The sequence below is a fragment of the Ramularia collo-cygni genome (genome assembly GCF_900074925.1).
Source record: "Ramularia collo-cygni strain URUG2 genome assembly, contig: RCC_scaffold19, whole genome shotgun sequence".
Lineage (NCBI taxonomy): Eukaryota > Fungi > Ascomycota > Dothideomycetes > Mycosphaerellales > Mycosphaerellaceae > Ramularia > Ramularia collo-cygni.
In genome coordinates this window covers 482,637-500,565 of record NW_019716273.1, presented here as the reverse complement: position 1 = coordinate 500,565, position 17,929 = coordinate 482,637, and the positions used below count along the sequence as shown (strand labels likewise).

At 52.4% G+C, this 17,929-nt stretch overlaps 8 protein-coding genes; 4 read left to right on the top strand and 4 right to left on the bottom strand.

The window, feature by feature from the left end:
• Nucleotides 1-81: 81 nt before the first annotated feature.
• On the top strand, nucleotides 82-1,113 carry RCC_09840 (uncharacterized protein; the record flags this gene model as incomplete). Its single annotated transcript, XM_023775079.1, has 1 exon — nucleotides 82-1,113. One exon carries the CDS (start codon nucleotides 82-84, stop codon nucleotides 1,111-1,113), a length of 1,032 nt encoding a protein of 343 aa, XP_023630847.1.
• Nucleotides 1,114-1,499: 386 nt separating this feature from the next.
• RCC_09839 (uncharacterized protein) lies at nucleotides 1,500-2,648 on the top strand (the record flags this gene model as incomplete). The annotated part of the gene is made up of 1 exon (XM_023775078.1): nucleotides 1,500-2,648. The coding sequence occupies one exon, from the start codon at nucleotides 1,500-1,502 to the stop codon at nucleotides 2,646-2,648; it is 1,149 nt and encodes a 382-aa protein (XP_023630846.1).
• A 387-nt stretch (nucleotides 2,649-3,035) lies between these two features.
• On the bottom strand, nucleotides 3,036-4,505 carry RCC_09838 (uncharacterized protein; the record flags this gene model as incomplete). The annotated part of the gene is made up of 1 exon (XM_023775077.1): nucleotides 3,036-4,505. The coding sequence occupies one exon, from the start codon at nucleotides 4,503-4,505 to the stop codon at nucleotides 3,036-3,038; it is 1,470 nt and encodes a 489-aa protein (XP_023630845.1).
• A 369-nt stretch (nucleotides 4,506-4,874) lies between these two features.
• Nucleotides 4,875-5,516, top strand: RCC_09837 (uncharacterized protein; the record flags this gene model as incomplete). The annotated part of the gene is made up of 1 exon (XM_023775076.1): nucleotides 4,875-5,516. The coding sequence occupies one exon, from the start codon at nucleotides 4,875-4,877 to the stop codon at nucleotides 5,514-5,516; it is 642 nt and encodes a 213-aa protein (XP_023630844.1).
• A 147-nt stretch (nucleotides 5,517-5,663) lies between these two features.
• Nucleotides 5,664-7,439, bottom strand: RCC_09836 (related to cellobiose dehydrogenase; the record flags this gene model as incomplete). XM_023775075.1 has 3 exons in its annotated part: nucleotides 5,664-7,052; nucleotides 7,106-7,284; nucleotides 7,337-7,439. The coding sequence occupies 3 exons, from the start codon at nucleotides 7,437-7,439 to the stop codon at nucleotides 5,664-5,666; spliced, it is 1,671 nt and encodes a 556-aa protein (XP_023630843.1).
• A 2,213-nt stretch (nucleotides 7,440-9,652) lies between these two features.
• Nucleotides 9,653-10,146, bottom strand: RCC_09835 (uncharacterized protein; the record flags this gene model as incomplete). XM_023775074.1 has 3 exons in its annotated part: nucleotides 9,653-9,884; nucleotides 9,945-10,020; nucleotides 10,077-10,146. The coding sequence occupies 3 exons, from the start codon at nucleotides 10,144-10,146 to the stop codon at nucleotides 9,653-9,655; spliced, it is 378 nt and encodes a 125-aa protein (XP_023630842.1).
• A 1,687-nt stretch (nucleotides 10,147-11,833) lies between these two features.
• Nucleotides 11,834-13,078, bottom strand: RCC_09834 (uncharacterized protein; the record flags this gene model as incomplete). The annotated part of the gene is made up of 1 exon (XM_023775073.1): nucleotides 11,834-13,078. One exon carries the CDS (start codon nucleotides 13,076-13,078, stop codon nucleotides 11,834-11,836), a length of 1,245 nt encoding a protein of 414 aa, XP_023630841.1.
• A 3,071-nt stretch (nucleotides 13,079-16,149) lies between these two features.
• Nucleotides 16,150-17,697, top strand: RCC_09833 (uncharacterized protein; the record flags this gene model as incomplete). The annotated part of the gene is made up of 1 exon (XM_023775072.1): nucleotides 16,150-17,697. The coding sequence occupies one exon, from the start codon at nucleotides 16,150-16,152 to the stop codon at nucleotides 17,695-17,697; it is 1,548 nt and encodes a 515-aa protein (XP_023630840.1).
• Nucleotides 17,698-17,929: the final 232 nt, after the last annotated feature.

Sequence of the window (17,929 nt, the reverse complement as noted above, 5' to 3'; positions counted from 1 at the left end):
TCTTCTTCCGTTTTCTAGCGGTCTCGTCCACTACAGGGCTATTACGAAATACCTACCTCAGAGCACTTCATCGACCTCAACATGGATATTATGGACCGCGTCCGGGCTTTGCCAAACGAGCTTCAGGATGAGATTTTTCAATACACACTTCTGGCAGAACTGCCATCTGGAGAAGTGCGGATGCAGCGTCGCTCCTCTCCGACCACGATCGTCAAAACGAGCCACACCAGTCCAGTACCACGACCAAAGACGACGCTGTCATGTCTGGTGTCCTACATGAACGAGATCATCCGAGCCAATCAGGATCTCGGCCTCGAATACGCACAGGCGGCGCTCTGCATTGCCCGCTTGTTCGCCATGTACAATCTCTTCAAGCACATTCCTGGTGATTTCTTTCGGGTGCATAGCCCTTGGCGGTGGAATTACAATGGCGTGCTGGAAGCTGCAGGGGCCGAACGCCTTTACTGGCTTGCACAGCATTGTCAGAAAGTGAAATACTGTCATGACTCGCTCCGCGCATTATGTTGTTGTTGCGACCGTTCCCGTCGCTTTATTTGCTATGCTTGCTACGAATGGTTGGGGGAAAAAATCGAAGACTACGGCGCGGTGGGCCTGGAGACTGTCCCTGACTTTATCTTGCGATGGTGCAGGCCATCAGCCTTCATCCCGGATGAGTCCCTCGATTGGAATGATGACGACTGGATTTTTGAGGAGCAAGATGGGAAAGTGAAGGTGCTGGCCATTTGGCAGAAAGGATACGTACCGTACACCTGGTTATCGAGGGACGGTGGGCCTTGGGTCCTGACGCGAACAGCTGCCACGATCAAGGCCTACGATGAAGATGGCCGCGGTGGTATCATGGAGTGGAATTTGGACGACGGCCGTTACGAGCTTGGATTCTCGAACATCAGGAGCAACGATTACAGTATTGATGCATATCTGTGCAGCTTCGACAAGGCCGGCATTTCAAATGCAAATCAAGCTCGCAACGATGCGGACTACACCAAGGAGCAAGAGACGGAGCGTCTCCGTGGTGCAAAGGTTGCTGCGATGAGTAAGAAGGACAGGGCGAAGCGGACTGCGCGCGAAGGACGCTATTGGGTTCTCGCTTGATACCTGGACTTTGCTGATGAATGGGTTGGTTGCATGGGTGCAGGGTGGACATGCTGCGCAGAGGGCATCCTATGGCTGCGAATGCTATCCTCTTCACAATGCCTGCGCTGCTAATGCTTGCTTGGAAGATAATTAGCTGAAGACGAGTTTACAGGTTGGGCACTTTCACAACACGGATGTTATTTGTTTACTTGCATTTCGTATTCACTTGACACAAGACTAGCGCGTTTTTGCTAGCGTCCATGCTTAATGTCACTCTCCATCCCACCAAAATCTTCCAACCCAACATTGTTTCTCCCTTTTGCAAAACACAAGCATTTCATCACTCTTCGAGTACAACAACACACCGCACTCATCGGCAGCTTGTTACATTGCACTACACCATCATGTCCCCGCCGTCAGGGACAGCCTTGGGAGAGGAGGACCCAGCGCGCGTGATCCATTTCATCCCGAGGATGAGATGGGAAGACAACAACAGTCGAGCGGCAGACAATGCTGACATGGAGAGCGATTCTGAAGAGGACGACGACGATGAGAATGCTGAGTACTCTCTGGCCTCAGAATCCCAAGACGACGACTCGATCATCTACCGTCTGTCTTTCTTCGATCAAAACCAACCTCCGAAACACTCTCCTCTCGCGCGCAGCCATGGCGATGAGAGGAAGTCCTCCACTCCAGTGCGTCTGTCGAGCACGCGACTGTCACCATCAATCTCTACTCCCAAAGTACCAGGCCATGGCAGCGTTACTACTCCTGGACACTTTGGATCCCCGCGCGAATTGAATTCGGTTTTCACTCCCTCAATCGACATGGAGCCGTCATTCTTCAGCAGCAGCACGAACATCTCCCATCGAATCCAAAGCGAATCAGAGCTGCGATTCCACCGATACCTCGACCTCTGCGAAGCCCAGCAGCTTCGTCGAGCTCCACCTCAGAAGCACGACTTCAACATCAACAAGGAGATATCGTCATCAGACACTACCAGCGAACCCAATCAACAGAAGAACCAAGACCCAAAAGAAGACCGCCTCCCAACAATCCCCGAATCCATCTCCCTCTCGAGTCTAGGCAGCACCATCGCCGACGACTACATGCCCTTCAGCCACCCCCTACATCTCGAACGCTGTCTTCGCAAACGTCGCCATCATCTACAAGGTGTACTTCGTCGAAGCCCAAGTCTCTCGATACGAACTCTGGAATTCTCAACACGATCTGTTTCGCCGTCGAGTATTTGGCCTTCGCCTTCGCCGGGTCGAATGCGAAATCGAGAGGCTGGGATGAGGTGGTACGTTCCTGTTCCTGCGGCTAGTGAGAGTGGAGAGGTTTGGGAGGAGGTTGTTGATGAGGTTTGGGATATGCGGGATAGGGGTGTGGAGGAGGAGGAGGGGGATGTTTTGACTTTCAGGGCTTGCGAGGAGGATCTTCGGGATGGTGTTAAGGACTTGTTGGGTGATGTCAAGGGTGGATCGAAGGGTTTGCGGCGCTGGGGTCGGTGGAAGAAGGTCTTGAAGCGTCTTTTGAGAGTGAAGAAGTAGGATTCTTCGAGAGTGGAGAGGGAGGATTGGGGGGGATTGGTGTTGAGTATTGATGATTATGATGGACGACCACGGTGATTTCATGCTAGGGAAAGGCGTTTGGGTTCTTGTTTCGGCTCTTCGAAGAGTGATGAGATTATGAGAGTGATTCGTGACACGGCACGGCGTTTGGGTTTGCTTTTGGGAGGGGCGTTCATACTGTACAGGACAAAAGCTCCTCACACTCTGTATGCTACAGGTACATGGCAATGTACAACGGCGTAAATGAACACGACGTTCCTGCTCTTTGACTCTTCTCAAATCTCTGCATTGTCGTTCAAGCGTACAAATGATGTCATTAAATCTACATGCCACATGACCATTTCCTGTCGTTTTTCAACCCCTGGTTTAAATGACAAGGTGCTGACCGCTCTGGTATCTCCACCAATGCTCCCGAGTCTCCGCCTGTCTCCAAACTCCAATTCCACCTTCTACACCTTTGGAGTTGACAGTCCAATGTCCACTCTCCACGTGCTCCCGCCAATTATCAAGCACGGCGGCTAGTTTCGGACCATGCCTCATCACAAAAGGATTGATGCCCGTCTGGTACAGATCACTATGGCTCTGATATAGAAGCCGTCCATCGGAAGTTCGAGCATACCGTCGCTTATCACTCAAGCGAATGGGCAGGACGAGCCGACAGGCATCCTCAARCGGGTTCTTGGCATTGGGAAAAGCGTCAAGATAGAGTCCGCAGGGAACAGACTCGAGCGTGGAGAAGGGGTAGCGGAACTTTGCTTCTTTCGCGGAGACAGTTCCGGGACACCGAAGAAAGAGAAAGGGTACTTTCATGCCCTTTGTTTCCTCGGGGTACTTCTCCAGAATGTCTCTAAAGGGCTGTTGGAGGAACTCTTCCACTTTCGGTAGTCGAAGGCCTGGTGCTACGAACCAGACATCTGAAGACCGGGCATGAGATAGAATCTCATACGCGAATCCACGCGGTATACGTGCGATGGTCAGGGCGGTTCGTGAGCAGAGAGGAATTTCGTCCTCGGGGTCATAATCGGCGTCACCAGGTTTCGGGTGATGTTTTGCGATTCCTGCCCGTTTCTCAATCGCTTGTACCAGGGAGGCCCAGGTATCTATACACGTATGCAAATCGTCCAGCGTATAGGGTTGCATAATCCAAGGACGAGTGGAGTACCTCGCGAACGTCTTGTTCCTCTCCAAATCGCCTCCAACACCCGCGTGTTGAGCTTTCGGGTCCTCAATCACTGCTTCGTTGTGAATTGCCAGCGCCTTCTCGCTTTCAATCATATCGATGTAAGCACTCAAAATGGTTTCSAGATTCTGCCAGGGAAGATCGGCACTTCTGAGATCAAAGACATGATGGTATGTAGGCATGAGAATCGCCTTTCCGCGTTGTTGATCAAAGACGATTCCTGCGGGTTGGGAGACCAAAGCTTCGGAGCTCTTGTAGAGGATTGGAAATCTGTGCTTCTCATGTTTCTTCCCAGAATGATCGTGTTCATCGTCAATCATCACATCCGCCATTCCCAACATGTGCTCCGGTGAGGCGAGTCCCGAGACATGATAGAAGAAGTTGTAGTTTGGAACCTCGAAGATTTTGGAAAGAAAGCGAATGACTCCAGGTCGCAAGATTGCCTTGAGAGTCTCGTTGCCATGCGTGCTCCACCACGTTCGTTTTCTGAGCTCCGAAATCTTCTTTCCAGAGCAGACCCAGCCGTAGAGAGTCAAAGTGTTATGCAGAGCTGCACATCGGTCGGCATCTAGATCGATGCCGGATGTGGGCGGATTCTTCGCAGTCACGCGCTCTTTGGCTATACCAGCAAGAAGTGTCGTGCGTAGGTCCGCCATGCAAAGGAAGGAATGATTGATAACGAATGGGATAATCTTTACAGAATGTGAAGGTGTAGTATTTAGCAAAAGACTTGGATCGGTCCGACGATCTTGGAGGATAGAATAGCACGCGGCGCACGCGGCGGTTGCTTCCCGTGTCAGAACCTTCTTTGCAAGCCGACCAGGGAAAGCAAATTTCGTCGGTGGCGTAAGGTAGGGTAGGATGGGGCTGACTGTGGGGACATTGTTGGCCTCAGGCCAACATTGCAACTTTGGCCCAGCCGCCTTGCTTCTATAGAACAGACGTCTGACATCACTTCTGAATGAATTGACCGCATCAAGACGTACCAAGAATCCAAGAGTGGGTCGAACTCACAACCTACCATCATGACAAGCGAATTGAACGTGCTATGGAAGCTGCCTGCGGAGCTAAGAGAACAAATCTACACTCATACCTTTGCCTGCCATGAACAGCACGCATACTGCATCTGGAAAGACGGCATATTACTCACGCTCGTCGACAGCAGAATCTACAAACCATCAACTCACACCTCTCACAACCTTGGCCGCTCCACCAAATGCGGCTCGTGTGCCCTGGGACTTCTGAGGACTTGTCGTTCAATCCACGAGGAAGCAATACCCGTCTTTCACCATGCTGTAGATGTGAAGCTGCATATAGATGGCCGCTATCGCTCACCATGGGAAGGTCAGGATCTTGGTGCCGTGGAAGATCTCACGTTGTTACGCAATGCGAGAGTTTGGGATGTGACTGTGCGGTTGAGCAGAGCGGAAGATTATGAGCGGTTAATCATGCAGCTGAAGATGCTGAGTACGCTTGTGGTGGCTACAAGGGTGGAATGGCGTAGTATCTCTGTTCAGATCTCTAGACATTCGGAGGCTCCGGAGATTGGATTCGGTGTACTGGAAGCTGTGCGTCTGYTGACGGGCGTTCTAGAAATCGAAGAGATCAAAGATCCTTGGAGAGAGGGCACGACCGTCTTTGATTATCAGTCCTCCGAGAGACGTTGACGCTTCGATGAGATGCAGGGACGTTTCAGTCTTGACTCATGTTTGTTGGATGAATGTGTATTATTTGGGAGCACTTGCTTTGTGCTGTTCTAATAGTCATGATTACGCTAAACGCTTCAAAAAAGATCATGCCGCTCAGATCGACTTTTATTTGAGACCAAGGATCAGCTCACTGGCTCTCTCTGCAGCAACCATGATTCCAGCTACGGGATTTGTAGTTAGCGGGGGGACAATCGACGCATCCACGACGAACAAATTGTTCATCTCCTTGACCTTGGTGTTGGCATCTACGCAGCTGCCCAACCGACAGCTGGAACTCCAGTGGTTGACGTTGCCTTCGGTGTAAGGAGTGGCACTGGTGATGTACTTTCGAATCTCTGCAATCGAAGCATCCCTTGCAATGTTCAATGGCTGTAAACCAGAGTCCTTCTTCAACCCAGCAAAGATCTGGTGAATGAATGTCGCGATGGCAAGACTATCTTCACCCTCCGCATCGGTGTAGAAGAATGAGCCGGCCTGGCCTGGAGCACCGGTGGTTTTGTCAAGAGCCACACGTGTTGTAGATCGTACACCCGAAGTACCATAGACGTTCAGTGTGATGGTGTTTTTTCCCATGAAGCCACTGAAACCGGCAGAATCAATGGTTCCTTGAACTCCCGTCCTCGTACCGTTGGCACCTTCAATCACATCCCAGAACGCGGAGGTCTCCGACGCAAAGGAGTAAGGTCCGGATCGRGACGATAGGTACAGCTGCTTGTCGGACTCAATCGGCGAGGTGTAGTTGTAGGTGTACGACGTGACGCTCGGCGCCGAGAACTCGATGAAGGTGTTGGGGTTGTCAAACAGCTTGTCGCCAACAGCGGTGTTGTTGATCCAAGACTTGGAAGGCAAAGTGAGCAGCCCGTTGGAGGCAAGGCTGGATAGGTCGGCAGGGCTTCCAATTCCACTCAGCATCAACAGCTGTGGGCTGAACATGGCACCACCACTGAGGATGATGCGTCCACCTGCAGCGATCTTAATGGTAGACTCCGTTCCAGCGATCTTAACCACAACGCCGCTCGCCTGAGCTCCGTTCCGCACTACGCGCTTGACCTGCGCTCCACTCTGTAGCTTGAAATTTGACCGCTTGAGAGCTGACTGGAGGTAGGTCTTGACAGGCCCGCYACGTTGGCCTCCTTCGTAGTTGAACTCAGGGTGACCAAATGTCCGGGTCTTGTGGTCGGGCTCGTCATTGAATGTAACACTCTTGAAGCCAGCGCCGTTGACCAACCATTCCTTGGCAGCTGTGTAGCCAGATTGAAGGTAGCGCTTGCCATCCGCAGAGGGGACGTCCGTAAAAGGTTGCTTCGCCCGTAATCTTGAGATGGCACCAGCCACATCTTTTGACTTCCACTGATCGGGAAAGTAGAGATCAAAGTCTGACGCGGGTGGTAGAAAGAAGAGGCCAGCGTTGATGGCTGTGTTTCCACCAATCGTGCAAGCGCCATATGACTTGAGTTGAGTGCTGTTGCACAAAAGAGTGTCACTAGGATTGCTCTGGACGTACGTTAGCGGTGTCATTTGTCACTCCCGGCAAGCTCGGTACCTACAAAGATGGATTTGTAGAGACCAGGGACATCGACTCGGCTTAGATTGGTGTTTTGGAGCCAGTCGGGACGGTCACGGCCTCCGGTAACGTAATATGATGGACCACCCTGTTCAAGCAACAGCGTTTTCTTTCCAGCTTCGCTCATTCGATCAGCAACGACAATTCCAGCCGGACCAGCGCCTGTAGAGATGGTTAGTATATACTGTAAGCATACCATAGGTTTGCAACATACCAACAACGATGACATCCCATTCGCTGTCTACCTTGGATGTAGCAGGCAGAGCATAGCCACTTGCCAGCACACAAGATGCAATTATTGCTTGAGAGGGCCTCATCTTTTCGTGAAAACGGAGGGCGTTGTTGAAGCTGAGGTTGGGACTGAAGGTGCAGCCAACGCAGAGAACCCTGATGTATACTTCGGGGTTGTAAAGTTCGCAAGGATGATTTGCGAAGAGACAATTTCGGCGTGGGTTTGCCGGGCGAGAACAACGAGATGACTTGGAGTTGCAATAGAGGACCCCCTCCCGTGGTATTTATCTGGAATACTTAGCTTCGGCCATTGTTATACAGCCAAGAATAGATCTGCTACGAAGCCATGTGTAGCGTGGCAGAACTTCTCGCTGACGATGATGATGACCCTTTGCCATGCGACTAACAAGTCTGGGCTCAACGAGACATTGGTGCTAGCGTGGATCAGAAAAAGCTTCGTGTCGCCGACTGACGGCTCCTGGGAGCTTGACTATTCCTGCTTCTCTTTGGCTGGGATCCCTTCTGACGGACTTCTATGAGGCCTCGAGGTGGTAGAAACACGCCATCTGCCAACCAATGGCAAGATGAAGAACACTTTGAGCGAGTATCCTGGCATCAGCTGTTCTCACACTCCCAGACAGCCAGGCGGCACATCGGCGGTGTCTCTCTGGTGAGCCCCTAGAACCGTCGAGAGCTCGAGCGTTCGGCGAGTCGCAGTACGATGTGACATCATCAGCGCCTTGCTGGTACGATTGGGCTTTCCAGAAGAGTTTACCTCCGGGATATATGCGGTGCATAACGCGCAGATACGATGCTAGCAAAGAAAGGATGACGGAACCAGGAAAGTGGATCTACTCGGCTTAACCGAGTGCAGACAGCACGAGATGAGGCTAAAATAAGCCTAAATCTATATTTACTCCTGCAGACATCACCCCATTCCTCTTCTTATCTTCCTTTCTCAAGGATATTATTCATCTCTGCAGATCGAGCATCACGGCCTCACACGAATAACAGTATCAGCTACGATTGTTTGATGGTGGTCGCTGTCCGTCACCAGCACGATGGGAAGACTTCACACGGCAAAGTTATGCTGTCGATTCAATCTCAAAGCATGGAAAAGAATGGCTGGTCATGATTGAGCTCAAATGCTAAGACAATACTGGCTGACTGCTTTTTGCGGTGCCGTCTGACCGCTATAGTGAGCGAGAAAATTCAATGATGTGTGGGAGCGGCGTTGCGCATCGCTCTCTGACAGTCAGCGAAGTCTCCCTCCTTAAGTTCCACATGTCGAAGATCATGTTTCACGTTATTGGCTGCGATGAACGCCCTTGAGCTCTACACGCTCCTCTGACACTCACCGGCCATCATCTATCGTCCGGCGAACTGGAAAGCATCTGCTTGGCGTCGCGAGATACAATTCGATCTGCAGAATCCGTCATGATCATGATCTTAAGCGGTACTCAAACGTGGAACATGGATCTCATCACGCGACCGTCTCACTCATTCACTTCATGCCGCATGCCAAGTCACGCTAGGAAATTGAAATGCTGGAATGCTCGGCAATGTTGTGCTTCAAAGCAATGTCACTTTATTTATGCTGATCACTTTCCTTCTCTTAGATCCGTTCATTGGAGGTCGTTGTCCTCGTACGCGAGCCACTATCAACGAAGTGTCTTTATAGTTCAATGATAGTAAACGCTCACCCTGCCCGTGAGCTGCAAATACTGCACCAACTACTTCGCACAATGTCTATGACGGCCACTTACAAACCCGTATATGACTGTCATCAGTATCGCCCCAGTGAATTCTATCGTGTGGAGGTGATGTTGTCCAACATGGCTGGTCCAGCCTTTACTAACCCAATTCATCCGATCTTCGCGAGAGAGTGATTCGCAAGCGAGATCAACTATGCGGTCTGCGCATGGCCACAAACCTCATCGCGGCATCGTTCCCCTTCTTTCACACGATAGAAACCCAAGATCTCGTATGCTTGAAGTCGAGCTGCACGGCAAGGTTAACTAAGAATTCAGTGACGATTTCGAGACTTTGACGCCGGAGCAAGAGGAATCTACCTTTTGTATCCTCTTGAATCTCGCCAGATTCGTACATTTCCGCCTCGCCCCTGTATCACAGCAAGGCGAGACAGTGTATGAAGTGAGCGAGGCCATTATAGGGGGTTGTATGGACGGTGTATACTTCATAGACATTTCGTTCACTCGAGGACTGTATGCAGCCGCTTTAGACATACTGATCGGAGTCGAGACTAACATAGTCATGATACACTGGACGCTCTTCAGCATTACCAGAACGCTGATTCATGAAGTATTMCACACTTGCATGAGGAAGATGGTGCCAAAAGAGCAYAATCCGCCAGCTTTGACGCCTTCGAGGTTTCCCCCCTCAGATTGATGTGCTGAAGAAGGACGCGAATAAGAGGCACGGGTGTCTGTTGGAATTGTAGATAGATTTCGTCTCGGTGACCCGTGTTCAATGGTAGATCACGTCTGGCCGCAGGGCGGCGTTGAGCACTACTGCACCATCAAATCAGACGACGACGCAGAATCGCGGAGGACGATACGATATATACTGACAATGACAGAGTGGCCTGATCTTTCGTTGGCCGAAGATTTAGTTGCTCGTAAGTATAACTTCGGGCGTYCAGGGTCACTGCCCGAAGCACATTTCAGATGGGACGTCGACTTCGCGTACATCTATCTACTCACTGTACCAGAATGAGTGGTGAGCCGAAAAAGATTTCAGGTCACCGAGGACGCTTCGTTTGCTCAAATGCATTGGATAGAGGGGTCTTCTGGAAGGGAGGATAAATGCAGTGAAGGCCATGAAGGACGAGTCGAAACATTTCTTGGTGGTGATGTGGATGAGACGAACCGGCTTGCCTCCAGGATACAGCGTATATCGTTGCGATCCGCCTCTCCTGCATGAAATCCCGCATCCTCTTGTGGTTCATGGCTTTCTCTTCCCTGCGGTCGTAGCTGCTCCTGTACCTGCGACAACGAATKTCCCTGTGCTAGTAAATGACAGACATATCATGGCTGCTGAAGCGCTGCTGATGTTGAAGGATAGGCATCTGAGGTAGAAGCATGATCCTCAAAGTGGCGTCCCGTCTGATAAGGTGAGTCCGTGAGACAGTCCTCTGGTATGTGCATTACAAAGCTTACATCTCGAACGCACACTTCCGAGAGTCGAAGTCCACGAACCAGTATTGCTCCTGTGCTCATGGCCAGCCAGTAGAGGCTCTCTTAGCCAGACCTCACAAGGCAGGCTTATACTCAGCTACCTACATGGGTACTGGGGACGAAGAGCAAGTCTCACGTCAATAGAAGAGGATCATCTGCTCAGCTGCGGCTAAATGCAAAGTGTTGCACGGAGTCGCAGCAGCTTCAAGGCAAATGACCGGTAAGCAGCCCCTCCCCGATCCTTTCGTGAGCGTATCTCACATCCGAAAGGAGGGAAGGAACATGCAGGTCAGACTGATCACAWCAAATCGAGATGTTGTGCATGTCACAAGACCACCCGGCCTCGAGCGAGCACTAATCAATCCATAGCCGCATCGCCGAGGCGTGGTAAGTCCTGGCGCTTCCATCGCTTCCACTGCTCACCACCCAGACCACCGGAGCTCGTGCATTAACGTGAGAGGCTCACAAAAGAAAAGGAAGAGACCATAGCAAAGCGTCGCCCACACACCACCACCATCGCGGGTCGAAATGTGATTGGTTCGATTGGGTTCCGGAAGGCTGCACGAGACAGCATGGAAGTTGCCTGTCACCTTTGCTGATCGCGTTCACACGGGTGTCGGAGACAGCTGCAAGCTCCCGCTTGTGAATGAGCTCTATCCAAACGTCGCATCTCCGAGTTCTGGTCGTGATGTTTGCTTCTTTAGCTCGGCTACCGTTGGAAATCTCCGGAGGAAGCTGCGCAGCCGTTTGGTGGCATGCTCGTGGCTCGCACGTGGGCAGCGTGTGTGGCTCAGACCGCGGGGGCAAAGTCGGGAAGGATCGAGAGGATCGAGGTACGTACCTAGGTGGGTATAGCAGCAGAAGCACGCATGGCGATTAGTGATGAGGGTGATAGTGCTAGAAGGGGCTAGAGCAAATGAACGGAGCATGTGTTCGAATCATGGTTTCAAGTATATCTCTAAACAAAACTGACTATTGACCATCCCAGACACCATGGCAATGTCGAGCATACATGCTCGCAAACGGGGTATATAGCTGGCAATGCAGAACGTGACTCACTCCATCTAAAACCAAATCTCATGACCACTGGCGATCAACCAGGGCCGACATGCAGAAAAATTACTCTTACAATTCGCTGTTCTTTTCCATCCATTCCCAAAACTGAAAGCCAATCAAATCCTCAAACTCCAGTATGCGTTGTGTATCCCGTAAAATGTGTAGCGAATTGGGTATCAGAAGATCAATCGCAGCGTAGTCGCCGGTAACTCCAGGCAGCAGCCAGTCTATGCGCCAGGATTGCGCAAAATCTCATCGCAGTTGGCATCAAATCGCATGCTCCACAAGCGCATGCCAGTCATCATCTTCTCCGTACGCTCCAGTTCGCGATCGCGGCCGAAGATCGAGTCGACGAACTCACACCCGCTGTTCTTCCCCATCGTGACCTTCTTCGCATTACCACTTTCCTTCTTGGCCGCCTTCCACATGTAGTTCTCGCAGATTTTGAGAAGCTTGTTGAAGCGTTGCCATAGGCGTTCTCCAGAATCGAGAAAGTCGTCCACCATATCGCGGGATGCTTGCGAACGGATACGGGGAAGGGTGTCTTCCGCACGCTTGACCTTGTGTGCAAGCTGGATGAGTAGCAGCCATAATTCACCTGCAACCTCGGCCATTGGTGTTGCGGGGCCATAAAAGAAGACGGTCCAATCGTAGATCCATTTCCCGAGTGAGTTGGCGTCAAAGACACTGCCGAGCAGCAGGATGGGTTCCTCGGTGGGATCCCAGTTCTTGTATGAGTAACCGGCTGGAATGCCAGCACGGCGCGCATCCTCTTCGGTGGCCTTGGCTGGTGGTGCTTTGTTGGCAGTGCTCGGCCGCGGCCGAGTTGGCGGATTACTCGGCTTGGTGGTAAAGGATGATCGCCGGGGGCGTGCTGGCTGGGGAGAGTCTGCAGCGGTATATATGGGGACCTGATCGCGGTATCGATGATCAGCTCGTGGTTCGTAATAGTAACCTTGTTGACGCTTGTATGGCGGCGGTCGCTGCTCGTACTGCTCGTAGCGCGGCAGCTCTTCGTGTGAACGGTCGAAGTAATAGTCATTATGGACATACTCGTACTGCGGTCTCGACGAGTAGTGCTGGCTGGAGGACTTGCGATGGGCAGCGGCCGGCTTATCGACGGGCACACGATAGTATTGATATCGAGCGCTTTCGCGTTTGCGATCGGAGCCACTTACATAGTCGGGTTTGCGCAACGGCGTCGATTGCGCGGATGTATGGTAAGTGGGCTCTGGGGTCGCGTCCGCGTAGTGGTTCGGCCGGCGCGGCGTCGCGGTCGTGTAAGTGTAGGTGTATGTTGTCGCATCCCCAGTGGCTCTTCGGGTGTGCCCTTTCGTTGGCGGCGCGTAATGTCGTGGGGAGTAGTACGCATAGCTGCCGGCAGGAGGTGGTGTTTGCGGCGGCGTACGGTAGTTGAACGCCGCATACGTTGCTCCGTGAGGCATTGGGTAGCCTGCTGTCTGGAAGGCCATCGGAGGGCGATGGAAGGCGTCCAGACGCGCCTATCGTGATGTTTTCGTCGGTTGTCGTGGCGTCTCAACTTATATCGGGCCGTGAGGTCGACAGTGTGGCAGATGGGGACGAGAGAAGGAGGAGAGTCGAGTCCTGGTCTGTGGTCCGAACATTGCCTGGGTGTATGTGATTTGCGGAGTTGCAAATCAAGACGGAATCGCGAGACCCCGTGATGTACTATTGCGAGCGGTTGGAGTCGTCTTAGTAATGCCTGCGGCCCTAACGGTATGGTATGGAAGGGTGAGGAAGAAGGCGAAGAGGCTGGGCTGGGTGATCGGGTACGGATATACACCCCGAAGCGTGGGATTCGGGAACTTAGCGTTGGCTTTCCCGCTTACAGGGGGCGCCGGGGAGGCAGGAACGTTTGGGTTGACCGTCCGGGAAACTGGCCAGTCGAATTGCCAATAATCCAGATTTTCGAGGGGCCCGGTGCAAACAGATGAGTCGCTGGTGAGAGATGTGAGTTAAGGGGTACGACGAGCAAGGCTGACCTCTGACTCTAGGTTAGAAATCGACCACCGTGGCGGCCCAACCCTCTCRACAACGAGCGGGGTTCTCCCTGCATGCCTGTCCTTGTTACCTGTAGGCCTGCATGCGGCTCGGCACTGGCCAGAGTGCAGAAAAGCCTCCCACGCACAACAACGCACGCGGGACTGCTTGCAACGAGTACAGTACATGCTACCTACATACAGGCACACACTCACCTTCACATCCCGTATTCCCAGCTCCTGCCACCCGGCAGTGCGCAACAGGGCGGACGCGCCCGGCGGTAGCGCTCATCTCCGCGTCGACGACGATGGCGACGACGACGATTCTCGCTGCTGAGCCACCCATCAGCTGAGTGGCGAACTTCCGCCGTCACACCTGGCTCGTTATTTTCGTCCGTGCCATCACCAAGCAGACCTCGTTTTCTTGACGAGTCACGCTATGTTCTGCTGCCAGCGAGGACCAACGACGTCGGAGCTGCACTGAGCCGTGTGCTGCCACAGGCGTTCGCCGTGGATGGATGCCAACACATCTGCAAGCGCAACCAATTGGAGCAGTGCCTTGCATCTCGCCTTAGGCAGCCAAATGCCATCCGAGCCATCTTCCCGCCGCGTGCTTGCGCCTTGCAAGGATAACGCTCCCCGACGCAACGGCTCGTGGCCCAGAGAATATTGTCGACGGAGCGTTTGTGCCATCGTCTTCCTAGGGGCCGTTTGGAGATCCGAGTGCACGGCATCCCGTGAACAGTTAATCTCGAGAAAATGACTCTTGCCGGTCGGTTTCAGGCCGTCAATTCATGGATCAGACGCCGAAGCGATTGCGACGAGGCCACTTCCCTGGAACTGAAATTTTTTCTGCTCACCGTTGAGCGCTCGCCCAGCTGATTGGAGACTGCGCAGCTTGTAGTGACGAGTTTGCTCGATTGCATGTCTGCCACCGGTAGTGCGAGAGGAATGGTGCGCCACACTTCGATCATTGGCTCGCGTCGATCTGCATGCAACGCACTAAAATCATTTTCCACAGTGCAGCGGTTGATTCGTTGACGTGCGCTCCTTTTCTGCACGTCTACCCGACCGCGTTCGCCAAGGATACCACTCTTCAGCTACCAACAAGAGGCGGTGTCCCGTGCCTTGATTCTGTGGGTTCCAGCAGCTGGAAAGCTCGAGAAAACTCTTCAAGCTCCATTTTCCATYTTCGATCGGTGTAGAACTGTTCATGATTCTGGCCCATCACAGCACCATCGTTGACTACTGGAGTGGAGATCATCTGGTTTCAGACTGGTGTCACAGTCTCGAGACGGTCATGCGCGTATGGCTGTCAACCAGCTGCACCCATGTCTCAACCCGGACTCGGTGTGTAGGACCAGGCTCAGCCTCCAATATCAAGCATTGAAGCCATTCATTGTGAGGATTCTTATGACGGCGTCGCTTCATAAACATGGTACGAGTAGAACTGCGGATGCTCGAATGAGATTGCGGCGTTGTACTCCGGTCTTACCGCCTGGCTATCTTTTGGTCAATCTCTACCATTTCTCGCTGTTTGCCTTCCTTGAATGCAAGCACGCGCGTTGGTGCAGGGTTTGACACACCGACGGAAGTGTGCCTCGAAATGAAAAACCGCTTCGCTCTCGTAACTTGAGCTGATGTTCATCCAAGCCGCCATTGCCGCTACGCGCTGTGTTCGTTCGGGCACATGGACAATTCGGCTCGACAAACCTTGTTTAACACGGGAGGTTGCATTATCTATGCAATGGACAAGGGGTCGTTACCACTGCTAAGTTCGCGACATCTCCGGTTGATGACAAGCCAGGAACACAAAACGAGACAGCCAAGCTGGTTGTGGGTGTGCAAGTCAGTCTGCAATTGGACTGACGAATCGCTCCCTAGGTCGCACAGACTCAGGCACAGCGGACTAAAAGGCGGGATTGGCCAGTGACTGSAGCAGCGGTGTATCCCTTGCCATACGCTCCTACATCTTATGATAGACACCATCCGGTTCACTGTTTGTTCCGAACTCTGAGAGGTGAATTGCCCCGACACAGCAGCGCGGTTCTGACTCGACACTCGAGGCGATTTGTGCCACACGAAGCACGGCAACTGGGAACATGAGGTCACATCATGCGACCCCGACCATCCACAGCATAACAGCTCGCGGGTCGCCGCGTTAACCGCGAGCCCGCGACTGAACGTAAGTCCATCTGACAAAGCGCACAGTAGCAGCCTTCTGTGCCACGTAACCAACGCATTGGCAGTGCAAGACTCGGTCAGGTTGTGCACCTCGGCCATGATCATTGGGAGCGTTCGCCTTTGATCTTTGTGGTATGGCGGGATCAGCATTCACCACTTATGGGGGCGGCAAAACACCCTGGACTCACATCCTCGCTTTGCTTACGCGTATTCCAAAGGTAGATGCAGAGGTCGTGGTTTCTTCCTGTCTTTGTTTTGATGTATTTCAACCTCCTGCTTTATCGCACCGGTCCCCGAGCTGAAACCGGCCGTTATCAACAAAGAAATTATGATAGAAGTGCGACTCGGTAAGTCAAGGCATGTACGTGCAGTCTCACCGTGATCTACAACATTCACAAAGAACGCCAAGAGAGAGAAGACTCGCTCGACCACCGGACACTGCCAAGCAGAGCCGACCTTGCAACTTGACATTCACGGAAGACTGTCCAGGTACGATGTTGGAATCAATCTCACACGATGACGATGCTACGGGAGGCACACTCGCAGGTCGCCGACAGCCCTTGAAGCAACCGCCGCTGTTGGCCCACGCGGAGAGTCCCACCCATCGTCAGAGATCTGTAGACCGAGGTGYAACACGATCTGGGAGGCTACGCGTCGTGAACAAAACTCGCCTGAGTTCAGGATCCGAGGGCTCGGTTCTGGCAGACTTTCAGTCTTCCAGCACCATTCCTCAGGATTGGGACGCCGCTGAATTTGCAGCAGATCAGCAAGAAAAGGCTCGTTGGAGAGACTCCGTAGACAGCGGGCACACGAGGAACAGCACCGCGCCACTATCTTTCCATGACCGGACCGTCGATATTTTGATCAAGATTCGCTTGCTGCCTGTTATGAAAGCGCTGCACGAGCCAGAGAACAAAGGTGCACTCGTAGAGGCTTCAAAGCGAGCCCAAGACGTACTGGAATTTGCCGTACTTGAAAATGCCAGTATTGCACTTCAAGGAAGGTGCTGCTACTACATAGGCGTTGCAAAGCACCTCCTGAACGACACCGAGGCTWCGAAATACTTTCTCAGCGCTTTGGATGCAAAAGGTGTGTACGGGGAAGGAAGATGGGCGCAGCAATGGACCAATCATTACGAAAACCTCAGCGAGCTGAGTCCCAATCGAATTGCACATTCAGACCGGCCCATCTCTTGGGCGAGTAACATCGGCTACTGGAGGGATGTCGGTAACAAAACAAGTCCAGAATCTGGCATTTCGTCAAGATACAAGATGGGATCTCCAAGACAAGGCATGCAGCAGATCAGAAATGATATATCGCGGCAATCACCAGGCGGAGGCATACAGGCCACCACTCCAGTTAGCAAGCGCTTCTCCCTGGATATACGAGACGAACCTTTGGATAGTGGCACTTTCGGCAGCAGAACTGCTGGTAGCAGGGAAGGACGCTCCAGTGTAGGTGGCGGGGGGTCTGTTCCCTCCTTCAGTAGCTGGGGAAGCGAATCGCCGTCTGGGACAGCCGTTCCCTCACATCAAGGACGAGACGAGATAGTCCTGGATACTGATGGCTTGCATTCGCCCAGATGTACTCATGTCTCGCCAATACAAGAGACTGTCAAGGGGTTTAACAGCACCCCTGATGCCAATCTCGGCTCTCCTCAGTCCCCGCGTCATCACATGCGGAGCAAATCAACCACGTTCAGTATTCCAGCACCGGCTCTAGATGTCGGTGAGCAGGAAACATCGAGAAGTAGAAGACGACAATCATCGAGGTTTCATGTTGACCCTCCCAGTGTTCTCAAGGAGATCCAGGAGTTGTCCATCGATTCTGTCAACAGCAGCGAAGATCCGGTGAAAACGGGTCCTTCAGCTCCTTACGCAGAGTCGGCGTCAGATCATGATTCTTGATAGAAGTCCGAGAATTTGAGAAAACAGACGTCACGAAGAACACGGGTAACAAAGAAATGAAAGCGACTATACATGACTATATAGATACATCTATCTGTACATACATTTATTCCCAAAGGGAGACTATTGGAGGAGATTCACTTTTTCGACTAATTGTTCAAATTGAGCAAAACACGGTTACATTTTCCGCCCTTCTCCCTTCCTGCACCCTGGCGCCTCACTTTGTGGATTG